Below are 20,353 nucleotides of genomic sequence, written 5' to 3' on the forward strand. Positions count from 1 at the left end.
TGTGTGAGTGCATGTGTGTATGTGTGTATTTAGTGTGTGAGTGCATGTGTATATGTGTGTATTTAGTGTGTGAGTGCATGTGTGTATGTGTGTATTTAGTGTGTGAGTGCATGTGTGTATGTGTGTATTTAGTGTGTGAGTGTATGTGTGTATATGTGTGTATTTAGTGTGTGAGTGCGTGTGTGTATAAGTGTGTATTTAGTGTATGAGAGCGTGTGTGTATACGTGTGTATTTAGTGTGTGAGTGCATATGTGTATTCGTGTATTGTGTGTGAGTGCATGTGTGTATTTAGTGTGTGAGTGCATGTGTATGTGTGCATTTAGTGTGTGAGTGCATGTGTGTATTCGTGTGTATTTAGTGTGTGAGTGCATGTGTGTATTCGTGTGTGTTTAGTGTGTGAGTGCATGTGTGTATTTGTGTGTGTTTAGTGTGTGAGTGCATGTATGTATACGTGTGTATTTAGTGTGTGAGTGCATGTGTGTATGTGTGTGTATTTAGTATGTGAGTGCATGTGTGTATTTAGTGTGAGTGCATGTGTGTATGTGTGTATTTAGTGTGTGAGTGCATGTGTGTATATGCTCACATGTACACACACATTAAATCATCATAATAAAAATGTTTACTTGGGTATGGTGGCACACACCTTTAATCCCAGCACTCAGGAGCCAGAGGTAGGTGGAGCTCTGTGAATTTGAGGCTAGCTTGATCTACAAAGCAAGTTCCAGGCCAGCCAAGGCTACATAGTGAGACCCTGTCTCAAAAAAACTCCCCCATCCCTCCACAAACAGGGTTTCTCTGAGTAACAATCCCCGATGTCCTGGAACTAGCTCTTGTGGACCAGACTGGCCTCGAACTCACAGTGACCCACCGGTCTCTACCTCCCGAGTGCTGGGATTAAAGGCACGTGCGCCACTGCCAGGCTCAAAAAAACCTTTTTTAATTATAAAGAAAAGGGACAGAGAGAGGAGCAGGGAGGGAGGGAGAGGGTGAGAAAGGAAGTCTGAAAATCTTGCTCAAACTTCCAGGTATCCCATCATCCCAAGGCATCCACTGCACACAGCAAGAGCAGCACCAGGCCACACCTCGTCTTTTCTAGCTCCCTTGCTGAGTCTCTGCTGCAAGCTCTCCCTGCAGCCAGTGCAAGGATGAAAATGGAAAATGCATTCAAATGTGTCTTGATTGAATTTGTGCTTTAGGCCCTTTCAGTTTCAATGATATTAAAATGAGAACACATTAACAGTGGAGTTAAAAATCCATGCTCAGCTGTGTCCCTGGCTTTATAAACTAAGCCTGGCTGATATTTCAGTATCAAAAGGGAGAAATGCATGTTAAGATGCTCCAGTTCCATGTATGAGGCACTTCCAACAAACCACTTAGACGGTTATTTCAACAGTAAGTTCCAAATGCAGTTTGAGAACATCTTCCATAAAGTTAACATGATTTTAATTCCATCACAATGCTTGTCAAAGCAATTCTCCTTCAGCACCCTAAAGGAATGTGAAACTTAGGGTGTTTTTCTGCTCAGCTACTGAAATAGTTAGCAATTTAATTAATATTTAGTGACTTCCACATAAGAGATCAAAAGCAACCTGGGGAGGAGAGGACTTATTTCGTCTTACATTCCCAGATGATAGTCCATCACTGAAGGAACTGTAGGCACAGACCTGAGGCCAAAATCTGAGACCGTACAGCTGAGGCCTAATGACTAAAAATTATTGCTCTCTTATTCAGACCTAAGGACACGCTCTTCCACATCTAACAGTAGCCAAGAAAATGCCCCACAGCCAGACAAGCCCATGAGCCAATCTGATGAAAGGAATTCCTCAATTAGGATTTCCTCTTTAGAGAAGCCCTGTCTGGGGGCGCGGGAGAGATTCCCTCTTTCAGATGACTCTAGCTTGTATCTAACAACAAAAAAACTAAAGCATAAACGAATAGTTTTTAAAGTAAAACATGCACACAGACACACACACAAAGATACACTGAGCAGGAATGATCAAGGGACATAAAACTGTCTCAAACTGGTACTTTAAAGAAGAAAGCTACATGGTTAAGTCCTTGTTACCTGTCCTCACTGAGATGACCAAGAATCCACTGCTCTCTGCGTGCTATTATAAATCTTCTAGTCCTCTGCCCCCTCCCCTCAGTAACACTTGGTTCAACTCCTTGCTCGTAGCAATTGCGCAATAAATCCTTATTAAATAGATATTTTATTTAATTCCATAGAATAATTCATACAGATGAGCAAAATGCAGAGAATGATTCAGCGGAGATGGTTCTAAAATAGGGAGCTTTGCAGAATTTGAAATTCGTAAACGATATTAAAGAATTATGGATTGGGTATAAAAAGATCAATGTCATAAACTGCACAGCAGAGCTGAGAATAATTTCACTTTCAAATGAGAACCTGAAGGAACAACAAATTCCAGTGACATCAGGAACAAGATGTTTTTGCTTTTGTGAAGAGCAGGCTGCCAACGGAATTTTAATGGGATAAAAGTGAACTACCTGGAAAATGGACTCAGTGAGTGATGTGGTCTGGTATTAATTCCAACCCAGCTTCCTCTGCCTTCCAGACAAAGGGACTAAATCTGATTGGTGAACATAGCATCCTCCAGAACTGCCCCTGTGGAATATATATGATACTAAGAACGGTCCAGGGCTGGAGAGATGGCTCAGAGATTAAGAGCACTGGCTGCTCTTGCAGAGAACCTACGCTCAATTCCCAGCACCCACGTGACAACTCACAACCATCTGCAACTCCAGTTGAGGAGATCTGGTGGCCTTTTCTTGCTTCCTCGGGCATCACACACATATGGTCCACTTACATGCAGACAAAACATTCATACACAGAAAATTATATATATGTGTGTGTGTGTGTGTGTGTGTATAAAGAAAAAGTGAATAATTGAAATATATGCTACTTATTGTATGTATGGGATCACTCTCTCCTTATTTGAACACTCGAAAATCAAAATAAATTAGAATATTTAAAATTTTTAAATAAAACAGAGAATGACTTCTGCTGTAGCTCTGAGGCTCCATGGCAGAGGACCTGCCAATCACACATGAGGCCCTGGGACTGAACCCTAGCACCCAGCTTGATTCCCTGTCTGAACCCAAAACAACATAAAAGCACTTCCCGAGCCCCAAACTTGAAATTAGCATTTCATGAAATTTCCCTACTGCTTCATGGAAAACAACAATAACAACAAAAACATAAGCCTGCCCTGTAGGCACAAAAATCCTAAAAAATGGCAAGATTTTAAAACGCTCACTCAAACAAACAAAACAAACAAACCAAAATAATACCTGCTATAACAGTTAATTATAAATATTCCTTCAGAAAGCACATTCAAAGGTATTTCAATTTTAAAAGACAAACTTTAATGCTATCAAAAATATTCACCACTTAGCATTCATAATCAGTAAAATATCTGGAAATCACATTTGGTATTATCATACACAGAAATCAACTCCAGCTGTGAAGAAGTCAGAGCTGAATCTGTCACCACAAGGACGGACAAGCAGACACAGACAGAACCAAGAGCCACAACTAAACGGTGAGATTTTACTGTTTAAAAGTTACCAGAGGGGGCTGAAGAGATGGCTCAGTGGTTAAGAGCATTGACTGCTCTTCCAGAGGTCCTGAGTTCAAATCCCAGCAACCATACGGTGGCTCACAAACACTGGTACTTAGATTTGATGCTCTCTTCTGTCTGCAGGGACACATGCAGGCAGACTATTGTATACATAAATAAAATAAATTTTAAAAAAAGTTACCAGAAAGAACCACAAAGTAGGCAAGGATCTGAATACCTTTGTTGGGGAATATCCATGAAAAGCTACAGAAGAGAGAGAGAAGGGCGTAAAACTTCCATCGCAACAGGGCCCAGATGAGATGTACACATCACACTTCGATAGTCTTGACTTTGAGGGCCAGGGTGATACTTAACTTGTAGTAAGGGCTTGCCATCAAGCCTGACAGAGTTGGATCCCCAGGGACACAGACTGTTATGGGAGAAAATCAATTCTCCAGCACCTACGCTTATGCATGTACACACACACACGCACACGGTCACACACATACACACACTAAAGAAATATAAATTTTAAAAATTTAAAAATATTTATCTTTGGCTTTGGGAAAGTTAAAATCAGTTTTTAAAACTTATTTTTAACTGTGTCTACAGGTTCTCAAGGACACCAAGCAGGCACTGCATCCCCTAGAGCTGGAGTTGTGAGACTGTAAACTGCCTGACGTAGGTCTGGGAACCACGTCTGTAGGAACACTACACAATCTTAGCTAATGAGCCATTTCTCCTGCCTTGTTTTTGTAATCAATTTTATGTTTGAAAATGTTTTCTACAGTAATCTCTGTAAAATATTGGAAGCCAGATCATTTAAAAACAAACAATGAAAAACACCAGAAGATAGGGGGCCTGAGAGCACTTACTGCTCTTGCAGAGGACCCAGGTTCCATTCCCAACGCCCATAACTCCAGGTCCAAGGGATCTGACATCCACTTCTGGCCTCCACAGACACCAAGCACACATGGAGTGCATGGACACACATGCAGACAAAACACATATCTACATATAAAAAATAATTAAAAAACAAACTAGAGTTGGGTGGTGGTGGCGCGTGCCTTTAATCCCAGCACTCGGGAGGCAGAGGCAGGCAAATCTCCACGAGTTCAAGGCCAGCCAGCGTGGTCTACAAGAGGAATTCCAGCATAGCTAGGACTGTTACACAGAGAAACCCTGTCTGGGGGGGGGGATCTATTTCTGGCTTTTGACCCTTCCATATAACATGTCTCTGCTCCTCATGAAGTAATTAATGAAAGGGCCTCTGGAAGCCAATCTGCTTTACAAAACAAGGCCCCCTGGTAGACAGGCAACACCAGACCAAATACAGATACGACAGGACACAATCATGCTTACAATTAACCATCCTGAAAATGGTTGTTGGCTCGGTGTGTGTTTGTTTTACATTCTGAAATCTTCTACTTGTGTTTCCTACACGAAGACACATGTAAACTTAGCAACTATAGGCCCTGCAGCGTGAAATCGGAGCTTTGGTGTAGTGCTACCCTTTGAAGTCTTTAAAGAACACTCCTCAGTGTCTCTGGCCTCATTGCTGGCTCTGATGCTTCCTGTGACAACCGTGCAGCAACTGGGAGCTGTCAGCAGAACAGTATTACCTCCGTGCTGATTCACGGGAAGGGGACGACTGCTCCCTCCTCAACCAGGAGGAGACTTCCAGCATAATGACCTTCTCCCCGACACACACCCCACCACCGTCACCGGGGAAACCCTGGAGCCTGGTGCAGCCACGATCCTCAGCATTTTCCCAGGCATCCCTTTCACTTCACCCCTGACACACTGGGGAGTTGAGGCTCCAAATGGTTATGAACAAAATCAGCCTGAGTCAGTCCCATGAGCGGTAGCAGGGACCAAGTAAGGTTCCTCCTGAGTCCTTCAGCCTTCCAAAAGCCTGGCCTCGCTCTTCAGAACCTGCCCCCAAGGATTTCAAACACAGTACACGCTTGCCATCTTCTCTCTCAGCTTCACCCTCCAAGTTCTGTCTTCTCAATTCACACACACACACACACACACACACACACACACACGTCCTGGTGATGTCTTTTTTTTTTTTTCAGCACCTGAGACACTTGAATGAAAGGAATATCTGAAAAGTTCGGGCTATGCTGGTGGTTAATTTGGGAAACAGCATGCACTGGGAGGACCCACAGATTGCACCTGCCAAAGTTCACCAGCTAAATTCACCCTCGTAGGTAATGGTCACCAAATGCCCATCACGACATGCCTACTTGCCTAAGTGGCACAGGATGTGCTACTAAATTAAATGGTCAACGTGACAAGTAAGTTCTGTACAACTACGAAGCAGTTTTACCTGCTGGAAGAAGGCAAAGTCAGACAGTCAAGGCTTTATCAAACAGAAACCATCCGTTGGACCAGTCACCAGTCTCTTGCATTGGGTTGGCATCCTCAGTGGGAGAGTGAAGGGTTGTATTATCTGTAGATGACCACTTGGAATTATTTAAAACACACACCTATGGCTGGGAAGATGCCTCAGAAGCCTGACGACCTGAGTTCAATCCCTAGGACTCATAATACAGTAGAAAGAACCAACTCCTGCAAGTTGTCCTGAGTGCTGTCACACACACACACAACCACGAGTAATAACATAATTTAAAATGTTAAAAACACAGTACCTTCCCTGTAGCTCACGGACAATCAGGATTTTTCAAGAGCTGCACCACTGCCTTCTATTTACACCCTAAGAACCCAGAGTGACTTTGGCACCGCTGGCTCCAGCCCCACTCACTAACACAGAGAACTAACAGTGATCACTAACTGCTCACTGCCTGGCTTTAGGGCTGGGAAGTTACCCACGTTCCCCTCACCTCTATGCCTTGCCACTCTAAGGCCATAAACGGATAACATTTGAGGCTAACTTTTTACCTGTATGTGGGCTGTAAATGCCTTAGCTAGAAGATTTAAAGGCAAGGATCGTGACCAACCAGAAGCAAAGAAGAACAGCCAGGAAGCAGAGAAAACAAGAGACACGAAGTGCAGAAACATGTGGGAAGACAAATGAGCAGCTCACAGAGCTCTGGTTCCTGAAACTCAGCCACCTTGACTACAAAAGGAGCCATGAAAATGGATTTATTTTGCCCTCTGGCTCAATGTTCTGTGTCGCGGTATTTCCTCTTCTATCCAGAAAAAGACACTTCCATCAGGGCAAACAATGAATATGCATGAGGATTTTACATAGTAAGCATTCAATAAACACTTCTCGAATTAATGAATATATTTCCCTGCCTAATGACATCTGCTGTGAATTTTAAGGATCCTAAAGAGAAAGGAGAGGGGGCAAGAGATGCTTCCGTTGATTTTATTTGATGAGTCGCCTGTGCTGCTGCTACCCAGTGCTCGGATGGGACCAGCCTGACCTCTACTAGGGTTTCTCCAGTAAATCCTATTATTACATAGACACCCCTAAGGCTAAATCATAGCAAACACCAGGAAACGTAAAAGGAGGAAAAATAGAGAAACTTAAAACAGAGTCAGGCAGTGGTGATGCACACCTTTAATCTCAGCACTTGGGAAGCAGAGGTAGGTGAATCTCTGAGTTGGAGGCCAGCCTGGTCCATAAAGTGAGTTCCAGGACTGTTACACAGAGAAACCCTGTCTTGAAAAATTTTTTAAATTTAAAATTAAAAATAAAAAAGAACTTTAAAACAGGGGCTGTAGACGTAGCTCAGTCATTAGAGTACTTGCCTAGCATGCAGAAGGGCCTGGGCTCCATCCATCCCCAGCGCTGATAAACCAGGCCCATAATCACAGCACTAGGGAGGTGAAGGCAGAGGATCAGAAGTTCCAAGACAACCCTGGTTACATACCAACTTCTAGGCTATAATGAGCTACACAAATGAGACTCTGTCTCCAAAAACAAGCAAATAAAATTAAATTGTCTTTCGGGCAATAGCAACTATTACTAATTTTCTTCAATAATTAGAAACTTAAAAGATTAAGATACTGAAATAAATCAAAAGTCTGCATCAACTATTAGATCCTGAAAATGATCAGACTTTGCAGCTGTGATGGAATGCTTAAAAATATCTTCAGACCGGGTGGTGGTGGCAGTGCTCGCCTTTAATGCCAGCACTCTGGAGACAGAGGCAGGCTGTCTTGATCTCCTGGAGTTCAAGGCTGGTCTACATATGGAGTTCAAGTTCAATATAGAGAGACTCTGCCATCACCTCCGGCCCCTCACAAAACAAATATTTGGACAAGGGAGACTGTCCTTGTTATTAACAAAAAAGGAAGTTTTGCATGGCCACTTAATGGAAGGCCCTATTTAATGATTTGACAGTTGAAAAAAAAAAGCTTCGGAACTCTGGCACCAAGGAGGTTCATAAAAAAATTAAATCCCTGCCTGCATCCAACCATTTTTTCTCATCTATTGTCCCAATTTTGGATCTTACAGTTTTCAACCCACTGAAAACTCAAGTCCTCTTTTTTTTCTCTGCTTCCTTTGTGTATCTTTAGTATCTCGGGGTATCAGCTACACAGTTCACCTGTCTTTAGGAGATTTGGTTTTCACGGTACACCAGAAATACAGTTCAAGTTTAAAAAAAAAAAATCAATAACAAAGCATACTGCTTGTGTCGGGGTAAGAATTAAACCACTATTAAGTAGGTTGGCTCCTGGAAAGAGTAAAGCCCCCACCCAGAGCACAGCAGTGAGGCTAGCCAGTCTCTGGACCAAACAAGAATGCTGACCACACAATGCTGCACCCTGGTGTCGGCAGGAATTCAATTTACAGATTGAATAAGCCATCATAAAAATATCAAGGATCTACCTGCAATGGTGGCAAATCCTTTAATCCCAGTACTTAGGAAACAGAGGCAGGCAAACCTCTGTAAATTCAAGGCCCCGTCTTGTCTACAAAGCTAGCCAGGGCTACACAGAGAAATCCTGTCTCAAAAATAATTTAATTAATTAATTATATCAAGGGTCTTGTCTGGGGTCTAGAGATGTAGCTCAGTGCTTGCCTAGGATGTTGAAGCCCTGGGTTTATCCCAGTACCACGTAAGACCAGGCAAAGTCATTTGTGTTTATAATCCCAGCACCCAGATGGAAGGCTCACATGTTCAAGGTCCTCCTCAACTACACAGCGCACTTGAGGCAAACCTAAACTGTGAGAGAAAAAAAGCTTTAGGAGCAGAACAGGCGAAACAGACAACATGGTTTAATTTTTCCAAACCATGCCTGCTACAAGAGCCTTTCTGTTCACTAACAAGTATTGGTAAAGACGTAGAAATGATTGGCACCTCAAGGGTAGAAAGCTGATGGCGAAAGCTCTTTTTAAAACAGTCTGGCAGCTGCCAAAGATGAAAACACGAAGTTAGCACACAACTCAAGAAGTATACTCCCAGCTACGCATCAAAGGAGCTGAGCATGTCCTGAACACGAAGGTGGATGGTGGCAACATACATACAGGTCCAAAAGTCCACTGAAGCTGTATAAGTTGGCCCAACATTTTTATTTCTAGAATCTGCTCAAAAATGCAGTCACAAATACACAGACTCCATCCACAGGGATGCTTCCACAGCCATTTGCAATAGAACCGAACACATTCCCAAGTGTTCTCGCTCACTACTGCTAAAGAAATCGTGATTCAGCCATACAATATGATAGCACTCGGCAGTTAAAAACAAACCATCCTGATGGCTCCGCTGGAAAGAGAGCCTCCAGCCAAGACTGATGACCTTAGTTCAATTCTGGAAACCCGTGTGGTAGAAGTGAATCAGCTCCCACAAGCTATCCTGACTTGTACACTGGGCCCTGTTAAGGTGAAATCAATAACTCCCCTCCATCCCCCAACACAAATAAAGTAAAAATTAAAATTAAAAAAAGTGAAGGATTTAAAAAAAAAAAGACCAAACTGTTTTGGTAATAATGTCTGATTTTCTTAAACAATTAAGAAAACTGTCAGGCCTGGACGGTGGTGGCACACACCTTTAATTCCAGAGTGAGTTCCAGGGCAGGCTCCAAAGCTACACAGAGAAGCCCTGTCTCGAAAGGAAAAAAAAAAAAAAAAAGCAAGCAAGAAAGAAAACTGTCGGGTATCAAGTATGGTGGCGCATCCCTTTAATCCCAGCACTTGGGGAAGTAGAGGCAGGAAAACCCAAACCAGCTTGCCACAGAGTGAGACCCTGCATCAAAAAGCAAATTACAGTAAGACGATGACTGGGGCAAAAACAATTCGGGAAATTAAAGGACCAGGTGCCATTTGCTAAGCACAAAGCCTTCCTCCATCAGCACCTCACACAAAAGAAATAAAATTAAAAGTAACCTGATCTTTCCAACTTTTTGTTTTGTATTGTTTTTCGAGACTGGGCTTCTCTGCATAGCTTTGGCTGTTCTGAACTCACTATGTAGACCAAGCTGACCTCAAACTCATAGAGATCCGCCTGCCTCTGCCTCCCAAGTGCTGGGATTGAAGGCGCGGGCCACCACTGCCCAACAGTTGACATTTTCTAAAGTAAATTCTTTGATGGTTTCCTCAGGAAGGCTTGCCAAGTTACACTCTATCCCCATGAAATAGAAATATTTCCTCCGACTGCTGTCAAAATTCTTCTGGTGGGTTGTAGCTCAATGCTGGGAGAGCTAGCCTAGCACGCACAAAGCCCTGATGCCAGCTTTGGGGCCACTAACAATTTCTATTGTGAAAGCAACCACCTAAGCCGGACGGTGGTGGCACACGCCTTTAATCCCAGCACTCGGGAGGCAGGCAGAGGCAGGTGGATCTCTGTGAGTTCGAGACCAGCCTGGTCAACAGAGCTAGTTCTAGGACAGGCTCCAAAGCCACAGAGAAACCCTGTCTCAAAAAAAAAAAAAGAGAGAGAAAGAGAACGTGGGGCTGGCTGGTGGTGGTACAGGCAAATCTCTCAGTTAGAGGTCAGCCTGGTCTACAGAGTGAGAGAAACCATGTCTCAAAAAACAAACAACAGGGGGCTGGAGAGATGGCTCAGAGGTTGAGAGCACTGGCTGCTCTTCCAGAGGTCCTGAGTTCAATTCCCAGCAACCACATGGTGGCTCACAACCATCTGTACTGAGATCTGGCCCCCTCCTCTGGCGTACAGGCATACATGGAGGCAGAATGTTGTATACACAATAAGTAAATCTTTAAATCTATACAGATGAGGCTAACCTTGAACTCACAAAGATCCACCTGACTCTGCCTAAAGAGTGCTATTAGGATTAAAGGCCCAGTCTTACAACTTTTAATGAAAACTATCTAAATGTTTAACAGAGAGCTGTCTAAATTTATAAAACATTTAAATCTATAACTGTGTTTAAATCCATAAACCTTTTTTTTTAAGTTTTATCCTTTAAAGCCACACATCCTTTGGTTTAGGTAGTAATTAATCAAATGAGGTTTTGAACACAGCAACTGGAGGCTGACATTCTGCCCTGAAGTACTCAGTAGAGCAATGCAAAGTCAATTGTATGCCATCCCGCACGGGTTTGCAAAGAATCGATACATATGTGCGCGGGTCCAGGGTGTTTCTGGAAAGATTCACGAGAAATTGGCAACATGGGTTACATTTAGACACTCCTGTTCTTTGCCACCAACTTTTCTCAGTATACTCTTGTGTACCTCTACAATTCAGAGCTATACAGGACTTAACTTGTTCCCATAATAAATAGCCCTAACCAAAGATGATTTTAAGAAGTGTAAGAAACAGCGGAAAGAACGCGCAGATCCCACCAGCACGAAGGAACCTGGGCAAGCTGGCATCTCCTCCTGCAGGGCCACCCCTAGGCCTGGGAAGAAGCCAGTCAGGGGCTATACTTAAAGCAACTCCTTCCTCTTCCTCCTTCAAACGTTAAGAAACCTTCCCCCTCTCCTCTCGGCTTCCTTTAAAATCGGTCTTATTTTCTAGCTGCCCATCAATCTAGAATATAGCTTCTACTAAATTTCTGTGTCTGTGTAAACACGTCCTAAATCAATAACGTTGTCACCAACCGAGCCCACCTAAGAAACTCCAAGGCCTGAAAACCGTTTCTTAAAACCCTACGCAGAGGTGGACACCATCCGCCCCAGAAAACGCGGCACATTCCCTCAACCGCGCAGACAGCTATGCAGTTGATAAAGCGATTCCACGTACAACAGCACACCGAAGGCAAGCTCTGGCTTCGACACCAATCCCGGCAAACCCAGCAGTTGCCAAATTAATTTCAAGAACTGAGACACTAAGAAAAATCACCCCTCGAAAGCGGCTTTTCTACATGCTCGGACTGGCGGGGATTTCTCAAAAGTGACACCTCTGGGCTCTTAAAACGCTGGATGGTTCCAACGCCATCACCGTGACACCTCTCTGGAGGCGCCGGAGGGAGGGCAAGGATCTCCGAGGAGGCCTGAGGAGGGCGCGACGGCGTGGGGAAGAGGGGGCAAGGGCCAGGGGCTCGGGGGGGGGGGGATCCCACGCGTTGTTAAGGCGCAGCGGGGGCTTGGGCCCTCGGGCCAGGAAAGATCAGCGCCCTCGGAGCTCAGCAGAAACTCGGACAGGCGTGAGAACAACCGCGCCAGCTTTCCCGAACTGAGGTGGGTTCGAGGGCAGAGCTCTCACCGTCTCCGGAGGCCGGGTGCATTTTACAGAGGTGACCCTCGGCCCCTCTCGGTGTAAAAGTTGCAGCCGCCGGCGCGCGGGCGGGCGGCGAGAGGCGCGAGGAAGCCGCGAGTCTCGTGGGGGGTGTGGCGGGGGGCTCACCCGTGATGTCCAGGTACAGGTCGTCCTGCTGCTCCAGGCGGAGCAGCTCCTGCGGTGTGGAGCTGCGGCTCTTCTTCACGCCGGGAGAGGAGGACGAGCTGCGGCGCGAGCAGGGGGGCGCGGTAGCCCAAGCCGAGCGCCGCTCGCTCTTGCGCTTCATGGAGGCGGCCGCGGCCCGTCAGGGGACCGCGACCATGGCCCGGCAGCCCGGCCCCGAGTCCTCGAGCTGCGTCTCCCGCCGCCCGCGCCCCGGGGGCCACACAGCGCTGGCAGGCAGCTGGGGCAAAGCGCGCGCGCCCTGGGACGCTGCTGCGTGGGCGTCCGAACTCTGCGGGCCGCGGCTCCCGGGGACCCCCAGGAGGGATGTTCCGTGGAGCTTCATTCACAAAAAAGAAGGGCCCACAACCCTCCTCGGGGCCCGCCGGCTCGGGCCGTTCATTGGTCAGCGCGGCGTGACGTCACGCAGCCGGGGCCTTCCTACAGGCAGGTACCCGGTGACGCCATAAAGAAAAGTCTGAGCCCTTCCGCCAATCGGGCAGAAAGCATGCTGGCGACCCCTGGGTGGGATGCCCCCAACTTTTGTCTCCCGTGTCCAGGTGCGACGCCCCAGCCCCCAGTTCTTCGAGTGAGTCCCCAAGTTCCTGCACAGCCCTGCCCAAGTGACTCCACTCCGGGGCTTTGGGATGGAATTTTCTTTTCTTTTTTAAAAGTGTTTCTTGGGTTTTCTTGTAATTCGCGCCAAGGGAGCCTTGTCATGGCCGCCTGCTAGGAGAGTGTAGCCTGCTGAAGAGGTCAGCAGCCCAGTGGTCACAAGGCAGAGCGGACCTCGGAACTTGGAAGTTCAGCCCCGCGCTGCTTTTCTCCACCTATCGGGACAGAGCGATGAGGGCTTCTCGGAGTCGGTTAAAAAAAAAAAAAAAGACAAGCCCCCTGGAGACATGATTTGCCGTCGTTTGCCCCATCCGCACCTCGTCCCGGGACCGTGGAGCTGCGCTCATTCCTGCCGTGCGTAGCCCGGGTGCCCACGGTCTGATTTAACAAGAAGTGTAAAAGCACGTGGCCAGCGGGGCCCTCGGACTTTGCTCTTTCAGTTCTGCAGGAATGCAGCCCCATATTTTGCTACTGTGTTAAAAATTTGTAGGACCTTTTCGGAACTTCACCACAGCTGCCATTTTGAAGGGCCTAGCTCCACCGTCGCATCTAAATAGGCGAGAAGTCTGAAAACTGCCTTTGAATCGGTGGTCCCAAATTCTCCATCTGCAGGCCAATTCCTGTTGTCCACAGCGATTTAACTCCCAGTCTGCAAGGGAAGCCAGAGTCAGGGAGGAATAAATTTCAGCCCCTCCTCCCTTCCCCCAAGGAACCTCTCAGAAATGCAGATTTCACAGTAGTTTTGGCTTTTGTTTTAAAGCGATCCATTAAACCAGCTAAGTTGGAAAATAGAGTGTGACGTCGCCTTAGCCAGGAACCGCTTAAGAACTAGCTCGGTTTCGTGTTCACCTTTCGGTTTTCCTTAAGGATGCCAACGTAGGCCTTACATTTAAAATGTTCTACATGTTTGTCGTGGTAGCAAAAACATTTGACCTGGAAGAGGAAGTCTTTTCACACTGTTGCAGGGCTCATTGTAGAAAGGCCACCACGTGTCACAATCAGAAATTTTAAGAGTAGATTTTTTTTTTTAAATAATTACATCAGGGTTACTCCAGTGGGTCCCTAGGATTACAGAGAAGAAAGTATTCTAAAAGATTATGTGTTGTGTCTTACTAAGCAGACTAGCCTCACAATGGCATCTGCCTCTCCAGTGCTGGGATTACAGGTGTGGGCCACCGCAGGTACCTTACAGGGTTTTTTTCTGTGCGTGTGTCCAGTGTGTTATACTTTTCGAGGTTCTGGAATTTACACCCAGGGCCTTGCACATGATCTATTAGTAAGTCAAATTCCTGGCCCACGTTATTTTTTGAGATTGGCTTAGTCAAATGTCTAAGAGCCAAGTAGTTTCCATATTCAGCTGATTTCCTCTCACTTTCAAATAGAGTGTTTGGGCTAGATTCTAGTTGCTGGAAATTCTAACAAAATGCATATATGGCTTAAGTAAAGGGGGAGAGCTTATGTATACACAATTATACCATGTAAGCATTTTTGTAGTTTGCAAATTCATAATTTTGTGATCTTGCTGAAATAGTATTTTTAAAACAAGGCTTTTGATTAAACCTTCTAATTATTCAGACATGTCTTTCATTTTGGGGAACTAGAAGCCACGTGTTAAACATGTTCATCATTTGTGTATGGCCACACAGGCCTATAATATATAAGCATTTGGAAGGTGGAGGCTGGAGGATATGGAGTTTAAGATCATCCTCTGTTAAATTAGGCTACAACCAGATCCAAATAAAAAGATTTAAGATTTAAGACCAGTTAGATGGCACATGGGAAAAGGCACATGCCAGCAAATGTCACAACCTGAGTTCAATCCCTGGGCACCCATTTGTTAGAAGAGAACCAGCTCCTGCAAACTGTCTTCTGACGCATACCCCTCCACACATAAAGAAATAAGTAAATGTAACCTCAAGCTCTCCTTATATTTTGTTTTCCTGTCATGGTTAGATAGTGGCAGGAACTATCTCAGCTGATCTTTGTTGTGTGTGTGACATTGCCTTTGAATTGTCTGGTTTCTAGGTTCTGAAACTTTGGCTGCAGGAAAGTGCCTGAGTTTGCTTGTATGAGTATATTATTGTTCATTGTTTGCTCACTGGCCACAGAATTGTAGAGTTTGAAAGCACCTTAGACAGTATTTGGTCTGAGGTTCTCCTTTGACAGTGAGGACAGGGGACACAGAGGAGTGGTCAGTCAAGATAGAAAGACAGGGAACATTATGGGGGCCTGGAAAGAAGGAGAAGCCCCTTACTCAGGATTCTCACTGAAGGATCTTAGCAGCTGAGAACCAAGAATTTCAGACTGGGACCAGAGAGATGGTTGAGAAGTTAAGAGTGAACACTGCTTTTGCAGTTTGGTTTCTAGCACCCAGGTCAAGCTGCTCACTACTGCCTGAAACTCCAGCTCCAGAGAATCTGGCAACCTAAGCACCTGAACGCATATGTACTGCGGTACATGAATAATTCCAGAAAAGTTCCAGACTGGGAGATGGCTCAGCTGGTAAAGTCATTTCGATGTAACAATGAGGGCCTGAGTTTGGATCCCTAGTACCCTTGTAAATAAAAAAAATAAAAATAAAAAAACCACGGATAAGTATGTATAATCCCAGCATTGAGGAGACAGACATAGGAGGATTTCTGAGGCTCCGTGGCCAGTCTGCCTCCACACACACACAGGTGCTTGTGCACCCACATGAACACACACACAATTCCAGCACAGTGTTGTTGTAAAGGTTCAAATTGAAGCCTTTTTGGTAAAGCCTAATTTGCAAAGGTTCAAGATTCTTTTATATAGAAATATTTTCAGGGGCTGGTGTGTGTTATATCTTTTAAAAATAAACTCATCCCATGGGGCTGGAAAGATGACTCCATGGTTAAGAGCGGTGGCTACTCTTCCAGAGGACCCGAGTTAAATCGTGCCCATATGGCAGCTCACTAGAGTCTGCAACTCCAGTTCTAGGGCCTCTGACACCCTCACACAGACATGCACGCAGACAAAACGCCAAGCTTGTAAAATCATTTCTTTTTAAAATAAAACTGTTTCCTGCTGGGCATGATGACACCCCTTTAACCCATGGGAGGTTGAAGCCGGAGAAGTATGGTGAGTGTGAGGTCAGCCTGGGCCACCTAGTGAACTTCATGTCAGCTGGAATATAGAGTGAGACATTATCTCCAAAACCCAAAGTAAATTTTAGTTATTTTCGGTTTTTTGAGAAAGAGCCTCACTATGTAGCTCTGGTTGTTCTGGAACTCAGAATGTAGACCACAACGGCTTCAAACTCAAGAGATCTGCCTGCCTCGGCGTGTTGTGGAATTATCTTTTTTGTACACTGTGAATGTGTGTCACTCAGATTGGTTTAATAAAAAGCTGAAAGGCAAGATTTGGGGGGCAGAGAGGACACTGGGAAGAAGAGGGGCAGAGATGCCAGGAGATGCAGAGTCATCAGATGGGCACCATGAAGATGAGGTAATAAAGCCACTATGAATATGGTCACTCAGACTGGTTTAATAAAAATCTGAAAGGCCAATAGTTAGGCAGGATTTTTGGGGCAGAGAGGATGCTGGGAAGAAGAAAGGTAAAATCGTCAAGAGATGCAGAACAAGCAGAAGGACGCTACAGAGATGAAGTAATAAAGCCACAAGGCAGAAAGTAAATTAGTAGAAATGAGTTAAGTTATAAGAGCTAGTTAGAAACAAGCCTAATCTATCAGCTGAGCTTTCATAATCAATAAGAAGTCTCCATGTGGTTATTTGGGAGCTGGCTCATTTGCTACATCAGCCTCCCAAGTGCTGGAATTAAAGGCATACACCACCATGTCTGGCTCAAAGTAAATTTTTTAAAAAGTATAATTAGCAATGGTAAAAACAAAGATTGCACAAGGATTTTGAGTGGACTCGAAAGGCTCGTGTGTTAAAGGTTTGGTTCTCCCTAAGCACTATGGGAAATGGTGGGAATCAAAGAGGCAGGCCCTAGTAAGATGTTTTCAGTCATTGGTAGCATGCCATTATAGGGAACTGTGAGACATGGGATTCTTTCATTTTTCAGTTCTTGACTATGAAGTTAGCAACTTTATTCTACACTTTATGTTTGCCATATCTGTTGTCTCACCAATGGCCCCAAAGCAGTGAAACCAAGTGTAAGCCTCTGAAACTATAAGTCAATATAACAATTCTTCTTTTTAAGTTGATTTTCTCAGTTATTTTCTTACAGAAATGAAAGCTAACACATTAGGTATTAGTTCAATGAGTTATAAAATTCTTTATGGTAGGTAACCACTGACCAAAACAAGTTATATAACCAGTGAGTCTTTTTTATTTCTTGAGACAGTGTCTATGTAGCTCTGACTGTCTGAAACTCACTATGTAGACCAGGGTGACCTGGATCCAGCTCTATCTGCCTCTGCCTGCTGCGTACTGGTATTAAAAAGCATGTGAATTCTAGCCACAAACAAAGGACATTGAGCCTATAATTAGTGATCCTAGAGAAGCTAAATAAGGAGAACCCAAAGAAAAACATATAGGCATCCTCCTGAATATTAACCTTCATCAGGCGATGAAAGGAGACAGAGACAGAGACCCACTTTGGAGCACCGGACATAATTCTCAAGGTCCAAATCAGGAGCAGAAGGAGAGAGAGCACGAGCAAGGAACTAAGGACCGCAAGGGGTGCACCCACATACTGAGACAATGGGGATGTTCTAATTGGGAACTCACCAAGGCCAGCTGGCCTGGGTCTGAAAAAGCCTGGGATAAAACCGGTCTCTCTGAACATAGCGGACAATGAGGACTACTGAGAACTCAAGAACAATGGCACTGGGTTTCTGATCCTACTGCACGTACTGGCTTTGTAGGAGCCTAGGCAGTTTGGATGTTCAACTTACTAGACCTGGATGGAGGTGGGGGTTCCTTGGACTTCCCACAGGTCAGGGAACCCTAAGTGCTCTTCAGGCTGAGGAGGGAGGGGGACTTGATTGGGGGAGGGGGAGGGAGATGGGAGGCGGTGGCGGGGAAGAGACGGAAATCTTTAATAAATAAATAAATTTTAAAAAAATAAAAGCATGTGACACCATGCCCAGCTCCCAATGAGTCTTTTTAAAATATCACCTCCTGTAGTTTAAATTTAATTTGAGGATACCTCCCAAAGGGCTGGAGAGATGGCTCAGCAGTTAAGAGTACTGCCTGATCTTCCAAGGGTCCTGAGTTCAATTCCCAGCAACCACATGGTAGCTCACAACCATCTATAATGAGATCTGGTGCCCTCCTGAGGAAGAGGACCTGGCCAATCGTCCTCATCAACTTAGACCATGAAATCCAATATGGACAAGCTCAACAAAACCACCATATATGGGCTGCCCATGCATGCCCATGCCTCCTACTTCCCAAAGATTCATTTATGTTGGGGGCTTGGTGTTCAACGTGGGGGTATTGATATGATGGAACCTTTAAGAGAAGGGATTAGTCGAAAGTTAGTAGGTCTTGGGGGTACCACCTTTAGAAGGGATTAATACAGGTGTCCTAGACCAAGTTTAGCCCCTAAAAGGGTAGACTAATAGGGAGAGGCTAGCACTTCACCTGAATCTCTCTTCTGTGTGTGTCACTTGCTACTCTCAAACTGCTGCAGTTTTCACCATTTACCCAGTACATACTGGTGCTATGCCCCCCCCCCACGTGCTGGGGTCAAAGGTGTGTGCCATCACACTAGTGAACTTCCAACACTGTGAGCTAAACAAATCTCTCTCTTTTTTTTTTTTGAAATAACTAACCTCTGGTATTCTGTTACAGCAATAACCATGAGCTAACCCTACATACAGACATGAGCATGATTCTGTAGGTCAGACCTCTACCCAAACCATGTCCTGTAGCCATTCCCCTGCCTCCAACTCCCGCTTTTTGCTTCACTTTCTACTCTCCAGGTCAGATATAGCTTCTGGCACGATACTTTGGCTTCTGAAATTTATTTCTGGCGCTCTCATTCTGACCGAGTTGGATCAGCTCTTCTGGCTGAATCCAGGTACTCTTAGACACATAGGGCTTGGACAGTTTCTCCCGGACTCTTCGGAAGTGGCTGCAGATCCAAGTTGACTCTGCCTATGGGCCCAGCTGCCAGACTAGGCAGCCTCCTCCCAGGGCAGGAGACAGTAGGCTTCACAGTCAAAATCGGCAAAGATAATCATGTAACTGGAGATAGCCAGCCTGCTCCTTTACCCACGCTACACCATTTTTTTTTGCCAACTATTACAAAACAAGACAGACATTCTTGTCTTACTGATATAGAAGTAATTGAAAGACATCAATTTCAAGTCTCTTAGTCTGTCGAAATATAAAAGCAATTTATTCTTCATCTCCTGTTGGGGCTAGGAAGAACATTCTCGAAGATTGTCCAGTTTGAGACGAGAACTAACTACCAATTCGAATACAGTGATTTCCTCTGGGCCTTTTTTTTATTCAAGCCCCTGTGTGGGGAGGAAGTCCTAGTCCACCCGTAGGTCTCCGTTTTCCTACAAAGGTCAAAAGAGGGCCTCAGATCCCCTGGAACCTGAGTTTCAGGAGTAATCTACCATATGTGTCCTGGTCTTCTGCAAAAGCAGTAACAAAACAGCCTGAGCCACCTCTTCAGCCCCCATTCTGTTTTTAAATGCAATCATGCAAACAGTGAATCCTTTAATCCAAAGTCAGTGGCTAGGGAAGAGGGAAAAACCCAAAGGTTAAGGAACCCATAACACAGGCAATCAAATTATGAAAATTAGTGAAAGTGACTCATGTCTTGTGCATGTCTGTGCTTGAGTGAGTTTATGTGTGTGCCTCTGTGTGTGTTGTGTGTATACACGTAAGGTCATATACAGTTATGCCCGTGTGTGTGGTAGCCAAAGGTTGACAGGTGTCTTTCCCTAATAAATCTCCATCTTTTTATATATTAATTTATATTTTTGATTTTATATGTGTGGGTAGTTTGCCTGGTGCCTGGTGCCGGAGGACAAAGAGGGCCTTGGGTTCTCTGGAACTGGAGTTACAGATGGCTGAGCTCTCATGTAGAATAGAACCTGGTCTTTGGAAGCACAGCCAGTGTTCTGAGCCATCTCTCCAGCCCCTCTACTTTTTATTTTTTGAGGCAGGGTTTCTCATTGAATTTAGAGTTCATCTGATTCAGTGGCTGGATGGCCAAGGAACTTCAGGGATTCACCTGCTACCCTTACATCCCTTCTAGGACACACATTGCCTTCCACAGGTGATTCCTGCTCTTCTCCACTCAGAGAGATCCACCTGACTCAGGCTCTTGACTGCTTGGGACCAAGGATGCATACTACTATAGTTGGCTCTGGTCTATTTTTCAATCCTGAGACAAAACTTAAGAAGGCATACAAGTAGAAAAAATATATATGTATATATAAA

The 20,353-nt window shown here is 45.0% G+C and overlaps 2 protein-coding genes across 6 annotated transcripts in view; both read right to left on the bottom strand.

The window, feature by feature from the left end:
- The window catches only part of Cdc14b (cell division cycle 14B), a 73,293-nt gene extending 60,815 nt beyond the window's left edge, over positions 1-12,478 (bottom strand). For both annotated transcript variants that reach the window (XM_026778260.1, XM_005371640.3), the window contains exon 1: positions 12,312-12,478. In XM_026778260.1, coding sequence (XP_026634061.1) covers positions 12,312-12,471 — 160 coding nt within the window. In that variant the 5' untranslated portion in view covers positions 12,472-12,478. The remainder of the gene's footprint in view (positions 1-12,311) is intronic.
- Positions 12,479-13,422: 944 nt separating this feature from the next.
- The window catches only part of Prxl2c (peroxiredoxin like 2C), a 30,102-nt gene continuing 23,171 nt past the window's right edge, over positions 13,423-20,353 (bottom strand). For all 4 annotated transcript variants that reach the window (XM_026778265.1, XM_026778264.1, XM_013355373.2 and 1 more), the window contains one exon: positions 13,423-13,611. In XM_026778265.1, coding sequence (XP_026634066.1) covers positions 13,439-13,611 — 173 coding nt within the window. In that variant the 3' untranslated portion in view covers positions 13,423-13,438. The remainder of the gene's footprint in view (positions 13,612-20,353) is intronic.

Source organism: Microtus ochrogaster, unplaced genomic scaffold (assembly GCF_000317375.1).
Source record: "Microtus ochrogaster isolate Prairie Vole_2 unplaced genomic scaffold, MicOch1.0 UNK118, whole genome shotgun sequence".
Taxonomy (NCBI): Eukaryota; Metazoa; Chordata; class Mammalia; order Rodentia; family Cricetidae; genus Microtus; species Microtus ochrogaster.